The 14,434-nt window shown below is 31.8% G+C and overlaps 1 protein-coding gene across 3 annotated transcripts; it reads left to right on the top strand.

The window, feature by feature from the left end:
- The first annotated feature begins 966 nt into the window (after positions 1–966).
- On the top strand, positions 967–10,027 carry LOC137822957 (ubinuclein-1-like). Of its 3 annotated transcripts, XM_068627995.1 has the most exons (14): positions 1,032–1,511; positions 2,539–2,625; positions 2,752–2,844; positions 2,983–3,059; positions 3,515–4,118; positions 5,141–5,240; positions 5,356–5,447; positions 5,559–5,642; positions 6,244–6,369; positions 6,830–6,964; positions 7,051–7,098; positions 7,492–7,593; positions 9,424–9,690; positions 9,757–10,027. In XM_068627995.1, the coding sequence occupies exons 1-14, from the start codon at positions 1,338–1,340 to the stop codon at positions 9,859–9,861; spliced, it is 2,094 nt and encodes a 697-aa protein (XP_068484096.1). In that variant the 5' UTR covers positions 1,032–1,337; the 3' UTR covers positions 9,862–10,027. The 3 variants fall into 3 exon arrangements, with proteins under 3 accessions (XP_068484094.1, XP_068484096.1, XP_068484095.1); XM_068627993.1 differs by having other exon boundaries at positions 967–1,511; positions 9,424–10,027; XM_068627994.1 differs by having other exon boundaries at positions 6,833–6,964; positions 9,424–10,027.
- The last annotated feature ends 4,407 nt before the right edge of the window (positions 10,028–14,434 follow it).

Raw genomic sequence — 14,434 nt, 5'->3', positions numbered from 1 at the left:
CATTTTTTTTCTTATTCTCAATTTTTAATTTTTGTTTATTTATATTTTTCTTAAAATGCCATAATTTTAATTAATGTTTTCCTTTTATTTATATCATAAAGTGCATTTGATTTTAAGATAATCGCATTTTAGAGATAATAATATTAACAAATTAGTAAAATTTAATACATATAAGTGAAGGTAGTATTTTCTTGTTTTAGACGGAAGTATGAGGGTAGTAATATACTAGACTAATTAATAATAAAAATTATATGAATACTAGTATATGAATGTGCATACCAAATAATAATTTTGCACAGAAGTATTATTAATTAATGTTGTCGACTTAACAAGTTTTGAAAGACAGTGAGAATAAAATACAGTTTTTCAGGAATATTTGTAAGTAACAATGTGAGATAAGATAAAAATTAATTAATAATTGTAAACATTTATATGGAATTTGGAAGAATTAGTATATATGTGTATATATTCCAATACAATGTCTTATGAACGAAGGACATTAATAAATATTTAATATTAAATAAGGTTAATTATGACCAAAATTAAAATGTACTACTTTATAAAAAGAAAGTCATACATTACCAAATAGATAAAAAAAACAAAAGTAATTTTTGCCTATAGTTTAATAACATGAGATTATTAGATACCTTATATTAATAACAAAAGTATTTCTCTTTGATTTAAATTTATTAAAAAATAGAACTATCTTATTGAATGATTTTTTCTTATTTTGTAGATTTTAGTAAAAAAGTTATCAGGGAAAAGAAGTGTAAAATATGTTAAAAAAATATGGCAAAAATCACTTAGTTTTTGAATTTATTTTATAGGATAAATTTAATTATTTTAAAATAAAAAAAACTTTTATATTTGATAATTGTTAGGTCAAAAAATTTATGAGTACGATAATTGTTTGGTGAAGTTGGGCCGAGAGAATAATAAGCCTGGATGAACCATTATCTCTAGTTCGAAAGCGGCATGTGATGTAACCAAACAACACTCTTGTTGAAAGCAGACACCTCATAGTTCATAACAGTGAGAGTAAAGGTATCCAAACAAAAAACTATTATAAAGCTATTCCAATCCAGTTTTACTTTAACCCGACCCGTTTCCTTTTCCCTCCCTGTTTTTTTTTTTCTCGGAAAAGAGCGAGCAAGAATTTTTTTACAATCAAACTCGAATTGCAGTTAAAACCCCAACAGACACACTCCATTTATTCGATTTTCTTTAATTTTCAGCAATTAATTTTTGAATCCCGCGCGATTCCCTAGTTCTCTGTATAATGTTTCTCCTCGCGCCCTAATTCTTGAATCTCTGTATCGTCGGTGAATTGGATTCCCATGGCGGAGGAGAAGAGGGCGTCGTCGTCGTTCGTGAAGAAAGGCGACCGGCAAATGTTCACGGTGGAGCTCCGGCCTGGCGAGACGACCATAGTTTCGTGGAAGAAGCTGATGAAGGACTCTAACAAGCCTATCGGATCCAATTCGGCACCGCAACAAGTCGCAATCGCTCCGGTGATAATTTTCTTTCATCTCGCTTGTTTTTCTCTCGATGTTGTTCTGACAGCACTGTCAATTCGCTGTCACGTCTGAAGTATTTTCAGCTTTCGCCGTTAGTGTTTTGCTTCGATGCTTTGCATTTTGGTGCGGTGTTGTTTTTGGATCGAATTTCGGGTTTGAAAGGGGTTTTTGTGCCAAACTGGAATTTTTTGCCCTTGGAAACTATCAATCCTATTTGACTTAAGTTCGTTATTTTGAATGGTGCTGTATTTTTCGTTTTACCCTAATGTATGTTCATATTCCGGTGTTTACTGGACACCATGTAGCTTATATGAGTTGCGTAGATGTAAAATGGTATGATCAATCTGAGCTTTAAAAAAAGCAGTATAATCCGAGTACTAAAATGTGAAACAGGAATGTAAGAGCAATTGTTCTGTAAGGTGATTCTTGATGTTTACGAGGTAGTTTCGGAGTTTGGTGCTGAACTTTATTTCAGTACCTTAAGGCAATAATATTGGTTCATAAGTTAATCATTATTATTTGCAGGAATTCTCCCCCTATTTAACAAGCATCTGCTTGTTTATCATACTTCCGGGGTTCTTCCTTCTGTGCATATTTGCATAATGCTGAAAATTTTATGATATCAGTTTTACACTTTCATTAATAGATACGGTTGGATTACTAAGATCTAGTAGTCTTTAATATTTGAGGATAACGTAAGATGTAGTGGTTAGTGGATATGTACTTGCAGTTGTAGATATGCTGTACTTCACCAGAATCTGACATACAGGCTATTCTGGTTTCAAGTTCTCTTGTTTTGAATTTTTTTTCTCAATTCTTCATTATGTTGTTTGTGATTGGTTTGGTAGGCTTTTGATAAGTTCTCATTTCATCCTTCCATGCACCATCCCCTTCCCACAAAATTATTTTCCAGGCTCTTTTATATTTTATATCGCTGTAAAATCCATCTTATTGGCATTTTTGAATTATGCATTGTCTTATGTTGCACAATTCTCAGAAGTCTCTGCCCATTTTTTTTTAGGGCGAACCTGTTGATGGTGAAGAAAACGATCCCTCTCAGCCTAACCGTTTCAGTGCTGTAATAGAGAAGATTGAACGCCTTTACATGGTATTTGCTCTTTATCAGCAGCATGAATTTGTCTTCTGAACCTTTGATTAATATTGTACATGTGTGTTTTTAAGTATTAATTTGTAGCTTCTCATTGGGAATAAATGGGATACCAAATTGTTTCAGGGCAAGGATAGTAGTGACGATGAGGATCTGCTTGATGTTCCTGATGATGATCAATATGATACTGAAGACTCTTTTATAGATGATGCTGAACTGGTAGGTATCTTCACATATTTATTTGGTTTATTTATGACTCTCTTGACCTTTTATTGCTGAGACAGGAATGGTACTCTTTTTGGTGATGGGCTTTTTGTTTTCATATTTTTTTATGCTCTTAAACTGTTCATTATGCAGGATGAATATTTTGAAGTTGATAATTCTGCAATCAAACATGATGGGTTCTTTGTGAACAGGGGGAAACTGGAACGCATGTAAGTTTTGCGGTTTTTTAAAATTGCATTTTTTTTTTCTTTTCAACCCACACAGGGTTAAAACAAATCATCGAAGGGTCACTTTCAACTTAATTTTTTTTTATTTGTTGATCAATGTGAGGTTGGTCCGTTGTTGTCATTTTATTGTATTTGCTTTTAAATAATCTCTCCTTTTTGCTGCTGACTATATTTATTCATCAGTTATAACTTTTTTGCTTTTTTAGACATCTATCAACATGCTTATCTTTATTAGATAATCTTGTGTTATAAGTTTTTTCTGTGTTTCTAACAACATTGACATGAATTTGTCTTATTGAAAACTATTTTTTTTTTCAACTGAGAACAAATTTGTAGAAATTTATTGAGTATATTTTGTTGAAAATGGGATCAAATAGAGTCTAACAACAAAATCAGAAATTATTCTTACTGATTGTTGTTCCTTTCTATGTTACAAGAAATGAGCCTCCTGCACTACCTAACCAGCAACCAAAGAAAAGGCGCAGAAAAGATGTATTGAAGAATGCTGGTGAGAACAATGATGGTCATGGATCAAACAAAAATGTAAAAGTTGGCAGGCCAGCATCTGGCAAAGCAGCTTCACTACAGGCAAAAAATATGTTAAATTCATCTGAGAATTTGGTTGCACACGATGAACATCATGAAGACTTGAAACTTTCGAATCGGTCAGATGTCTCTGGAATTATTTCGAAAAAGAAAACTGTTGATAGTAAACTGACATTGGACCCTTCAATCTCTTTGAAAGCACCAAATGATGATGTTCCTGGTGTAACAGATGCAAAAGATGCTGACAAGCAAAAGATAGGAGCTTTTCAATCTAAGAACATTAGTGATAAATGTAAAGATGGAACTGGATTGTTTGATGCATCTCATCAGAAGTACAATGAAAAAAGTGCTTATGCACATTCCAAATCCCAACCTGGAAAACCCCCAAATAGTATTGATGATTTGGAAAATATTATACGGACAAAAGAAAAAAGTGGTATGTGTGAACTGCCAGATCTTAACTTGTCTGAGGGAAAGTCTGCTACCCAAGCAATAGTAAGTTTTTATTTTGTTTGCTTTTCTATGCTCCCTTTTTCAACTTTGATTTGATAAATACTTGAATTAACCAGTGATACCAACAAAAGAGGTCCTCTGCACTGTATTACTTTCAACAATTGTTTTCCAAAGTGCATTCTCTCAATAGAACCACTTTCCATTGCAACTTAGGGGGCAATTTCAGCACTCAATAAAACCACTTCCCATTTCAATATTCAATATGTTTATACTCATTTGTTGTTGCTATTTATTATATGAAATCACTTGTGTTTGATTATGTTAGGTGGAAAATGATTTTAAGATAATCTATTTTGATTTCATTGCATAGAAGAATCAATTTTCATAGTAAAATTACAAAAATGGTGTATGAAGTTATTTGTGGTAGTTGATTTTATATTTAAAATAATAAATTGTTGGGGATAAAATGAGAAAAATGAATGTTAAGCAAAAGATAAGATAAGCTGATAGTGTTCAATCACATGCATCAAAACCTTTTACTGTAGAAGAAACCTTTTCATTTTGTATCACTTTGCTTTTACCAACATGCCAGATTTTTTAAGAACAGCTTTTATTCTTGGAAAAGCTTTTTTCTTCCAAATATATTCTAATCCAACTCATGCCTTGTGTCAGATGAAAAGAGAGACGAACTCCCCAACAATGAGCCAATTAATAGGGCAATAGAATAAGCATTGCTGATGCTAGCAGATGTTAAACATACCATGAATTAATTCTGTACTTTTACTGCTTCTACCCTGGCCTTTTACTATTTCTCTTGGTTGTCACGAAGCATGATTTTCATTTGAAATGACAGTTGCCTTATTTAAAGGATGTTGGCATACATGGGATGAGGTGTGTTATATTTAAAAGCAATTGAATAACAAAGTAAACTATCCTTTTAACTAGAACTTTTGAACTATACATCTTGTTTCAATTACTGTGATAGAGATAATGATGGTTGTGCTTATGGGTATATGTTCAAATGGTTTGTATCTTGGTCATGAGTTTATTTGAACGTTACGCAGAAATCTGAAAACATGCAGAAGAAAGAGGGTTCCAGTGTAAGGCCAAAAACTTCTATGCTTGAAAAGGCTCTTCGTGAGTTGGAAAGAATGGTTGCAGAATGTAAGATCGGAAATTAATGTTCACAATTAACATGGGATAGTAATTGTGAAATGTTTGCTTCTAATGCTAAATTTTACTTTTTTTTTTCCTTTGTTCCTTTAAAATAATGTTACAGCCAGGCCACCAGCAGTGGATAACCAGGATGCTGTCAAAAGGAGGTTGCCCAGAGACATAAAGCTAAAACTTGCTAAAGTTGCAAGACTGGCGGTAAGATGATACTTTCTTGATTTTATGCTTCTGTAGATTTATTCTATTTTATACTGTTTACTTAAGGATTTTGAACACTGAAATATTAATTATATGCTTTTGTTGCATCAGGCAACCCATGGGAAAGTATCAAAAGAGTTAATTAACCGTCTTATGAGTATTCTTGGGCATCTGATTCAGCTAAGAACATTAAAGGTATTGCAGCCTGAATAATATAAACTGCAACTTTTTAACGTTAGTTGTTTCAGTTTCCAACTTCAATCTCCCCTCCACTTCTTCTAGCTCACATATATAGTTGAAACCCAAAAGCTATTTCAAGTTCCATTGCTACTGTTTCTACGCTATTGTACATTTTGAGTTAATTTAATTATTAGGATATCATTTAAGAATAATAAAAATATGGTTTGTGTGCATTCTTGACCTAACCATTTGCATGTTTAGTTAGGATTGTACATTGAGAGACTTATTAATTTTGGTGATTTTCTGAGAAAAATGCTTAAATTTTCCTTTTCCGTTTTGCTTTTGTTTGAGTACCTTAATGTGATGTGACTATGAAGCTATCATAATATTATATTTCTTAACAAGTAATAATACTGTCAACTTTTATTTCAATTGGAACTGTCTTAACGAGTACTAAAAATTTCACCTCTAATTTATCATTTGTTTTTAATCTCGTAGTATCTTGATAATTTTCATAACTGATATTTATTTTTTTATTCAGTGTGGTTTAGGTATATTTAGGTTCTCTTAATTCCTGAAAGTACTTATTTTCTCATACAGTGTTTTTCTTCTGCAGAGAAACTTAAAAATAATGATCAGTATGGGCCTGTCCGCAAAGCAGGAGGAGGATAATAGGTTTCAACAAATAAAGAAAGAAGTTGTTGATATGATTAAGATGCAGCCCCCAACTCTTGAATCCAAGGTTTACTGTAGTTTCACTTGCTTTTGCTTCTTTTATCATATATTGGTAAACTGGCTTACATGTGTTGTATTTTCACATCATGTTCAATTCTGATGAATTCACATTGTCTAGAATATGTAGCTTGAGATTCTTTAAATTGTTGTGGTATCTGTCAGAATCATGTGATATGTTCTTTGGTGTATGTTTTGCATGTTCTTAATCATTGTAGCCTTTTTGGTTCATTATTATTGTTCATGTCCCCTCATCACAATTCATATTATGTATCCTGTCATCCTTTTTCTGGTTGCTCTTCTTAATGGATCATTGGAAATGGATTTGATCGGTTTTAGTTAGGATACTAAAATTTGTGTTTTTTATATCCTTTTATGTTTGCACTGTATATTGAGATTCAATTATATATTTGCTCAACTGATATTTTGATATTTTAATTTTGAACACATGGTGTTTTTGGGCACTTCAGCAGCAGCAGAAAGGTGAAGCATCTGGTGATTTTCAAGAATTTGGTCCTGATGGAAAAGCAATTACTAAGAAAAAGTTTGCCATGGATGCTGCATTGGAGGACAAGATTTGTGATCTCTACGATCTTTTTGTTGATGTATAGATTTGATCTATAGATATTTATCTTGAAATTCTTGGTTGTGATAAAGCTTTCTTATTGAACCTTGCTTGTGATTGCTGTAGGGGTTGGATGAAAATGCAGGTCCACAGATCAGAAAGTTGTATTATGAGGTGGTTCAAATTTTCTAATTCTTCCTCTCGATATTGTTTTTTCAGAGCTATTGAGTTGCTTGCATTGTATTTTTTATGCTGAGGCCCAAAATGTCAAATCAACTTGGTTTTTTATGTTCGTATATGAATAAAATGTTAGCAATTTTATTTTGAGAATTTATTAGCATTACGAAGTACACATTCAGGGAACTTTTCTTGACTACCACTTTTTTTCCCAACAAACAACTCTTGTCTTTCAAGGGGCATTAGTTCCGCTTAATAGTTAATGTGTTTAGTTTTTGCTGTGACTTGTGTGAAGTTAATCTGTTTCATTTCTAGAAACAAATATATATATATATATATATATATATATATATATATATTCTTAACTTTCAATTTTCTTGTCTTCCTCAGCTTGCAGAACTATGGCCCAGTGGTTACATGGACAACCATGGGATCAAACGTGGAATTTGCAGGGCAAAAGAGAGGCGCAGAGCACTGTACAACAAGCATAAGGTATGCCTTTTGCAGTTAATAATGATATTTTATATTACTGGAGCATTATTCAAACCCCACTTTCTCTCCGTAGAAGATTGTCTGTGCTCTAGGCTGTAAAATCCTATACAGGATTGCCACTTTGGGAACTACACATTCCTGGGACGGTAGTTAAGGTTGGTTTGCCAAGGTCATAATTTACCAAAGATCATTTTAGTGAAGGGAGATGTTAATACTTGGACCATAAGGTCCTGCCTCTAACCCTTGTTTATTTTTGTGATCATTTTTTAAAGTTTCCCAATTTTGAAGCTAGGTTTGGATGTTGGGAAGGGAAAATAAGAAATCAAAGCAAAACGTGAAGGCAAGGGAAGTATATTTTTTTTTTCAATGGGGTGGGGGGGTGTTGGAGGCTTGGATCTAGGTAATATAATGCTAGAAGGTGAGGGTCCTGTGAACCAAAATCCAGCCTTTTGTGGAGGAGAGAGGGAGACACTCATGTGCGTAGTCAAAATTGAGCAGCTGCATTCTATTTAAACACCAAGCTAAACTGAAACCCCACATGCACCTTTAAGATGAAGTTGTGTCTGTTAGCAGAACAGAGCTTCAAAACCCAAGGCCATACTATTCATGCTCATAATTCTGATTGTGACAGCCTACTTCTTGTTTAGAAGGATCTCTATATTTTATTCATGCTTTTTTCCTTTTGCTGTATTCCCCACATACAAGGTTTTAGAAATAAATACATTAAGATGGATGTCTGACCACACAAGAAAGAACAAGATAGACCATGATTGTATACAAGAAGATATTAGTATGACACTTATTGAGGACACTAAAACAAAATCAATTAAGGTGATTTGGACATGTGCGAAGAAAGCCACTAAAGGCTTCGGTGAGGAAGTATATTGCAGGGTTTTCAGCTTTGTGAAAACTAAAACGGGTAGAGAGAGGCTAAAAGGAACATTGGAGGAAATTATTAAAAGTGATCTCAGTAAATAGTATCCTTGAGAATTTGGTTTTTGATAGAGTCCCGTGGCATTGTGGTTCGTGTTGCTGATATCACCTAGTGGGATAAAGCTATTGTTCTTGTTGTATTGGAAGTTTTAGAAATGATTACCCATAGAAATTTGTAAATGAACATCATATAGGCAGTGGAAACTTCTGTCTCCATTTTCATTTCATGGTATCCTATTAAATTACATCTATCTTCTCTATTGGAAGGACATATCGCTTTGCAAACTATAAAGTTGATGTTAATTCAGACAACTGAGGCTGTTAGGCTTACAGAATTAGGTTGCTCCAAGGATCATGTTTCTTATTCTCATGATGCCTCCTAAGTGTTGATTTCTTTTAATTTCTCTTGAATGTTCATACTGTATACCTTTTCATTAGAGAGTGAATTTCGACCTAACTCAACTCTACAAAATTAGTTTTTACGGTGAAGTTTACACCAAGTTAGGTCTGGTCTGATAGTGAGTGATATAATAGACCCAACAGACCTTGTTAGGATAGATTTTAATATCATCTTAGAAAGTAGATTTAGGTCTATCACTCAAACTTATAAAACCTGTTTGTAAGGTAATGTTTCACTTATATATTATAATTTGGTCATATTTCTAGCTAACGTATGATCTAAACCTTCTTGCAAAGTACATAACATAAAAAAGGAGGAAATTGTCATGGTATCTTCAGTGGATTTTAGGTATTTTCTCCATTTGATAGGGAAAATAATTGTTGATTGAATCTTATTAAAAATGAAAGAATAACATTTGATTCTTTTTATGCCCAGATGATAATCAGGATTTGATATTAGTTGATTTTTTTCTCATGGGTTTACTTGGTTGCTGTCAGGACCAAGAAAAAATTAAGAGGAAAAAGTTGCTGGTACCTAAGCAAGAGGAGAACGTTCGATTTGATACCAATTCAATTACGTCACAGCAGATCCTACGAGAGAGATCAGCTCCTGAGTCCAGTAGTGGGAGCAAGCAAGTTTCTAATACAAGCCCAACTGGCCGGGTACCCAGTCCAATAAATGGTATAAAACAAGAAAAAGCAAAGGGAAGTTCAAGCAGTTCCCTGGATGATGCCAGGATTGCAGAAGGTGCGCTAACAAAGAAGGTAAAGAGAAAACCAGAACTTGAGTTGGAAGCACATTTAGTTCCTGAGAAGGTGGCTTCCTTGCAGGGAGAAGAAAGACCCAGGTTCCTAAAGCAACAGTCCTCAGGGCCACTTCCCAACAAATCAAATATTCACCCAACATCTGTTCCTGATCTTGAGCAGTCAAGCTAACGTGATATCAGGTAGGTTTAGAGGTTTACGAAGCCGAATGTCCCTTACTTTTTCTTTCCAATTTTCTTCTTATCCCCTTCTCTATCAAATAGTTCACTTGCTATCATTTTTGTAATTAAATGTCCTTGCAACGTTCTACGAAATATAGATAGATTTATTGCTGTTAGTGATGCACTGGCCAAGCTTCTTATTTGCCCTGACGCTACTCCGCATGCGGTTTTCTTAAGTTAACCATACATAACGTGTCTTAACCATAACGTGTCTAACAATGCGGTTGAGTAGAGAACGTTACATTAGCCTAGCTCCTAACCAAATATTATTGAAGGCAATTTGTATGCTTCAACAAAGAGCCCTCGTTAACCGAATTTTAGTGTAGTAGCTGTTACTTTTATCAAATTTTCTATACCTGACGAATAGAAGGCATATAATAATTGTCTATGTTAGTTGAAACCGTTGCTTTAAATCACCATTTTTCTTACGATGTTATAAATCGCAACTCTTGCATACTAGTAAGTATAAAATGTGTTGTTGAGAATGTGGAAGAAGCATGGTTAAGAGTATAAAAGAAAGTCAGAAGCAATATTGGTGGAAGTTATATTATCTTCAGTTGAAGTTTAAGTTTGGTTTGATCATTTATAAATTTTATGGGGTTGAAATAAAAGTTTTAAAGTGCTAATTTATTTTATTAAAAATTTTAATTATAAAATTATAAGGTGTAAAGTGAAGGGCTACGTAGTTAGGAAAATTGTAAGAAACGTGGTCACAACTTTAGAAAACGATGAAGTTACTTTTTGTTGCTTTTGTTACAGCCAATCTCATTAGTTGTTAGAAAACAAAGATAAACATTTAATTTTTCATTAGCTCCTACTCAGGTTTGAATTTTTTTATCATAACTAAATTTAGACTTGTGTACGCGGCTTACGAATAAAATTATTTTAGATTTTAATTTTAGCTGAATATGTTTTGATTTTATTTTTAAAATGTTTTGATTATTAATATATTGCATTTTATTAAAAAAATAAATACATAATGTAATCAATGTATGAAAAAGTGTGAAGTAGAAATGACAAAAAGTGTGGGGCTTCTTCTTCCTGCACTCCTATGTTTTTCTTCCTGCATCCTCGTAATGTGGTGCACTGTATTTGGCCATGTTCATCTTATTCATTCATCTCAAGTGCCGGTGGAGAGTCATTCCAACTGTGCGGAGTAAGGTGGAGGAGTGAGTTGCATTGTTGAAGTGTTGCTTAACTTGTAGAGGTAAGAACTATTTTTTTTTTGAAGCATGGGTGGTTATGGCGTTTTTGTGGTTATCGAAAATCGGGATCCGGAAGTATGCTATGAATTCATCAATTCAGAACTAAATCATTTTGTTTTTTGGATGAGGGGTGTTTTCGAGGTAAATTTTTAATAAATTGTTGCTTTCTGAATTGCTGAATCTGGAACCATAATTTCTATTATGGATTGGTGGATCCGAAATGAATTTTTTGAATTATGGATTTCTGAATCCGAAATATTTTTTTTTGAATTATGGATTTCTAAATCCGGAATGCATATTTTGAATTACGGATTGGTGGATCCGGAGTGGTTTTTTTGAATTATGGATTGGTAGATCTGGAATGATTTTTTTGAATAACATATTGGTAGATTTGGAATTAATTTTTGACTTATGGATTCATGGATTCAAAATGAAATGATTTAGTTTCGTTTTTTTAATTTGTAGAAGTATGGACAATAGTGAAGAATTTGAACAAGAATTATATGATGGGGTTTATGTGTGGGACGGTCTACATGATGATGATATTGAGAAGTCGTTATCTAACAAAACTATAGACAATATATCGAAGGGATATGAATGTACAAATGTGTTTACTACAGATGAGATAAAGTTAAGTTTATAAAGTATGTTTAGGTTGTTTGTTATTTGGTAAATGAATTAATAACTTTTGTAGATATTTCGTACTTGGGACGAGCTCTTGATGTGGGTTAGAAAAGTTGCATATCACTTTGGTTTTGTTATTGTGATATTGATCGAATACTTCAACGAAAGGAAAACATTTATTTTATTAGATTGTGAAAGAGAAGGTAAATACCGACGTGAAGGATTTACATGTTAATAAGAGTGAAACTAGAAAATGTGATTGTCCTTTCAGATTACAAGGATATATATATATATATATATATATAATTAATATGTTTTAAATTATATTTGGTAGAGATAGTTGATATAGTTGTGTGAAAGGTGGTCTTGTAATAATTTAACCATGTTTGAGTATTGTTGAATTGAATCATGAAACAATTATAAAAATAAGATATTCATAATTGCTTTGTTTGGATGAGAGTGTGAGTGAAAAGGGAAGGAAAGAATGGAAAAAAAAGTGTGGAAATTAGGTTGTTTGGATATAGGAAAAGTAAGTTAAAAGTGAGTAGATTTGAGTGAAAAGTTTGTAGATTATATGATTGATGTGAGTAAAATGTATTTTTTTTATAATTTATAAATTTACCAAAATATTCATGTCTTGAAATTGTGAAGGATTTGAATTAAAATAAATTTATATATTTGTGTTTGAAATCTGTAATCAAATAAAAAAAAATCATAAACGATACTTTAACTACTATTTCATAATATACCTATCAAATATTGTAACACTTTTCTTTTTAACTTTTGAATTTATTAAAAAATTAAAACAAATATATGTACCAAATGGAAATATATGAATTAAATATAACATTCACAACACTAATTCCAACCCATTTCAAATTATTAACATTCACAACACTAATGCCATGTTGCCTTTGTTAATGTTTAAGCTAATATCAAATTAATAACCCAATAATCAATGATTAACATATGTTACATTCTCATGCCAATAAAAAAAATTCACCTTATTTAATAGAAATAAGGGGGCATAATCGATTATGCATGGGAGGATAATGCATGAATTTTCATATTCTAATCAATTAAAAATCTAAAGTTAATTGATTACACATACAATCTTAACTGATTACAAAGAACACCCTAATTGATTACAACATTGGGCATACACGATTATGGACTCATGCCTAATCGATTATAGCTCATTTCACTTATACGTTCACTTTAAGTGCTTCAAATCCATGAATACAACCACATCCCATTCTCATACACATACAAATTGAGGGTCAAATTTGTAATTCGCAATTCAACTCAAACTTTTCATGCTTTTCTTCATAGTTAAGGGAGACATTCTTCTTTTCCCCTCTCATTTCTTCCTTTTAAAATCACTGTTAAATCACCACAACCAAGCATGAACAATAGTTACACTTTCTTATCCTTCAAATTCATTTGAACAATAAATAAGCCCAACCAGAGTGTAAGTTATGTATATTAAGGTATTAGGTGATGAGATGTTGATAGAAGTTTATACACAATACTTTTTTTTTTTATATTAAATGTGCACAATGAGCTACTCTAACAACATATAAGTTATCGTAGATGTCTTAGTAAGTTTTGGATATGATTTAAGTGTTAATTATGAATGAACTTATTTAATACTTATCTTTTGAAAGTCATAGTGTATTTTGATTTGGTTGTGGTTTCTTGATAATAATTATTTATGTGAGAGTTTATCTCATTCTTTAATAACCCTTGTTGAGGCAAATAATAAGTTATTTATTTTAATAGTTATTATAACACATATATCATATATATATTATTTTTATATTTTCATTATGTTAGCTTATTTTTCGAGTGTTATTCTATATGTTATGATTGTGGTTACTATATTTTTATATATAAAAACATATCATATTACAAGTTTTAAAAAGTAGTCTAGAATCAATATAGGAGTTTATTTAATATGTTATTGCATGCGCACACATATATAAAGTTTGATTTATATGTTTTTACTTTTCTTGTAATATAAGTATTTGCTTTCTAAAACTATTGGTAATGTTGATAAGTATGCTTTGTAATAGTATATATGTTGGGTTCATATTAATAAGAAGCAAGAAAGCACAAGAAAAAAATTAAAAGAAAATACTTTTATTAACACTAAAAGGTTTTATGCATATAATTTAACACAAGATACATAATATCGTCTATACACATAACACTCTCTCTATATAAAACTTAAATTAAGGTAATAAGAAAATTGTTAAGGCAACTAAGTCTAATAAATGTCTACACTAAAAGGTTTGTCACACCACTACTTGACGATTTTATGTTTCTTTCCGTTATGCAATCTAGTTATTGAATTAAGTCTTCCAAGCGACCATCGTGATTTATATTCAATCATCATAACTCTCTATTTTGACTCTAAATCATACAAGATCTCTCAACATTTTTTTTGTCCTCAAATGAAAAATTATATTTCAAAAGTGATATAAGCTATTTTTTAATTTTTTCAAAATATATACACAATAAAATTAGCGCTTTGGTTCAGTTATTAATTTTTGAAACTGAAAACTGAATTAATTGGTTTAAAAAATTAGATCAAAAGGAAAAAAAGAAGTAAGTTTTGATTATTTTTTTAATTTTTCTTGTAAAGTTACAAGGGTAAAATGTCTTGTGTGCCTTTATAAAATTTGAAAATAT

Source organism: Phaseolus vulgaris, chromosome 9 (genome assembly GCF_000499845.2).
Source record: "Phaseolus vulgaris cultivar G19833 chromosome 9, P. vulgaris v2.0, whole genome shotgun sequence".
In the NCBI taxonomy this organism is placed as follows: Eukaryota; Viridiplantae; Streptophyta; class Magnoliopsida; order Fabales; family Fabaceae; genus Phaseolus; species Phaseolus vulgaris.
This window is presented reverse-complemented; position numbering and strand designations above follow the sequence as displayed.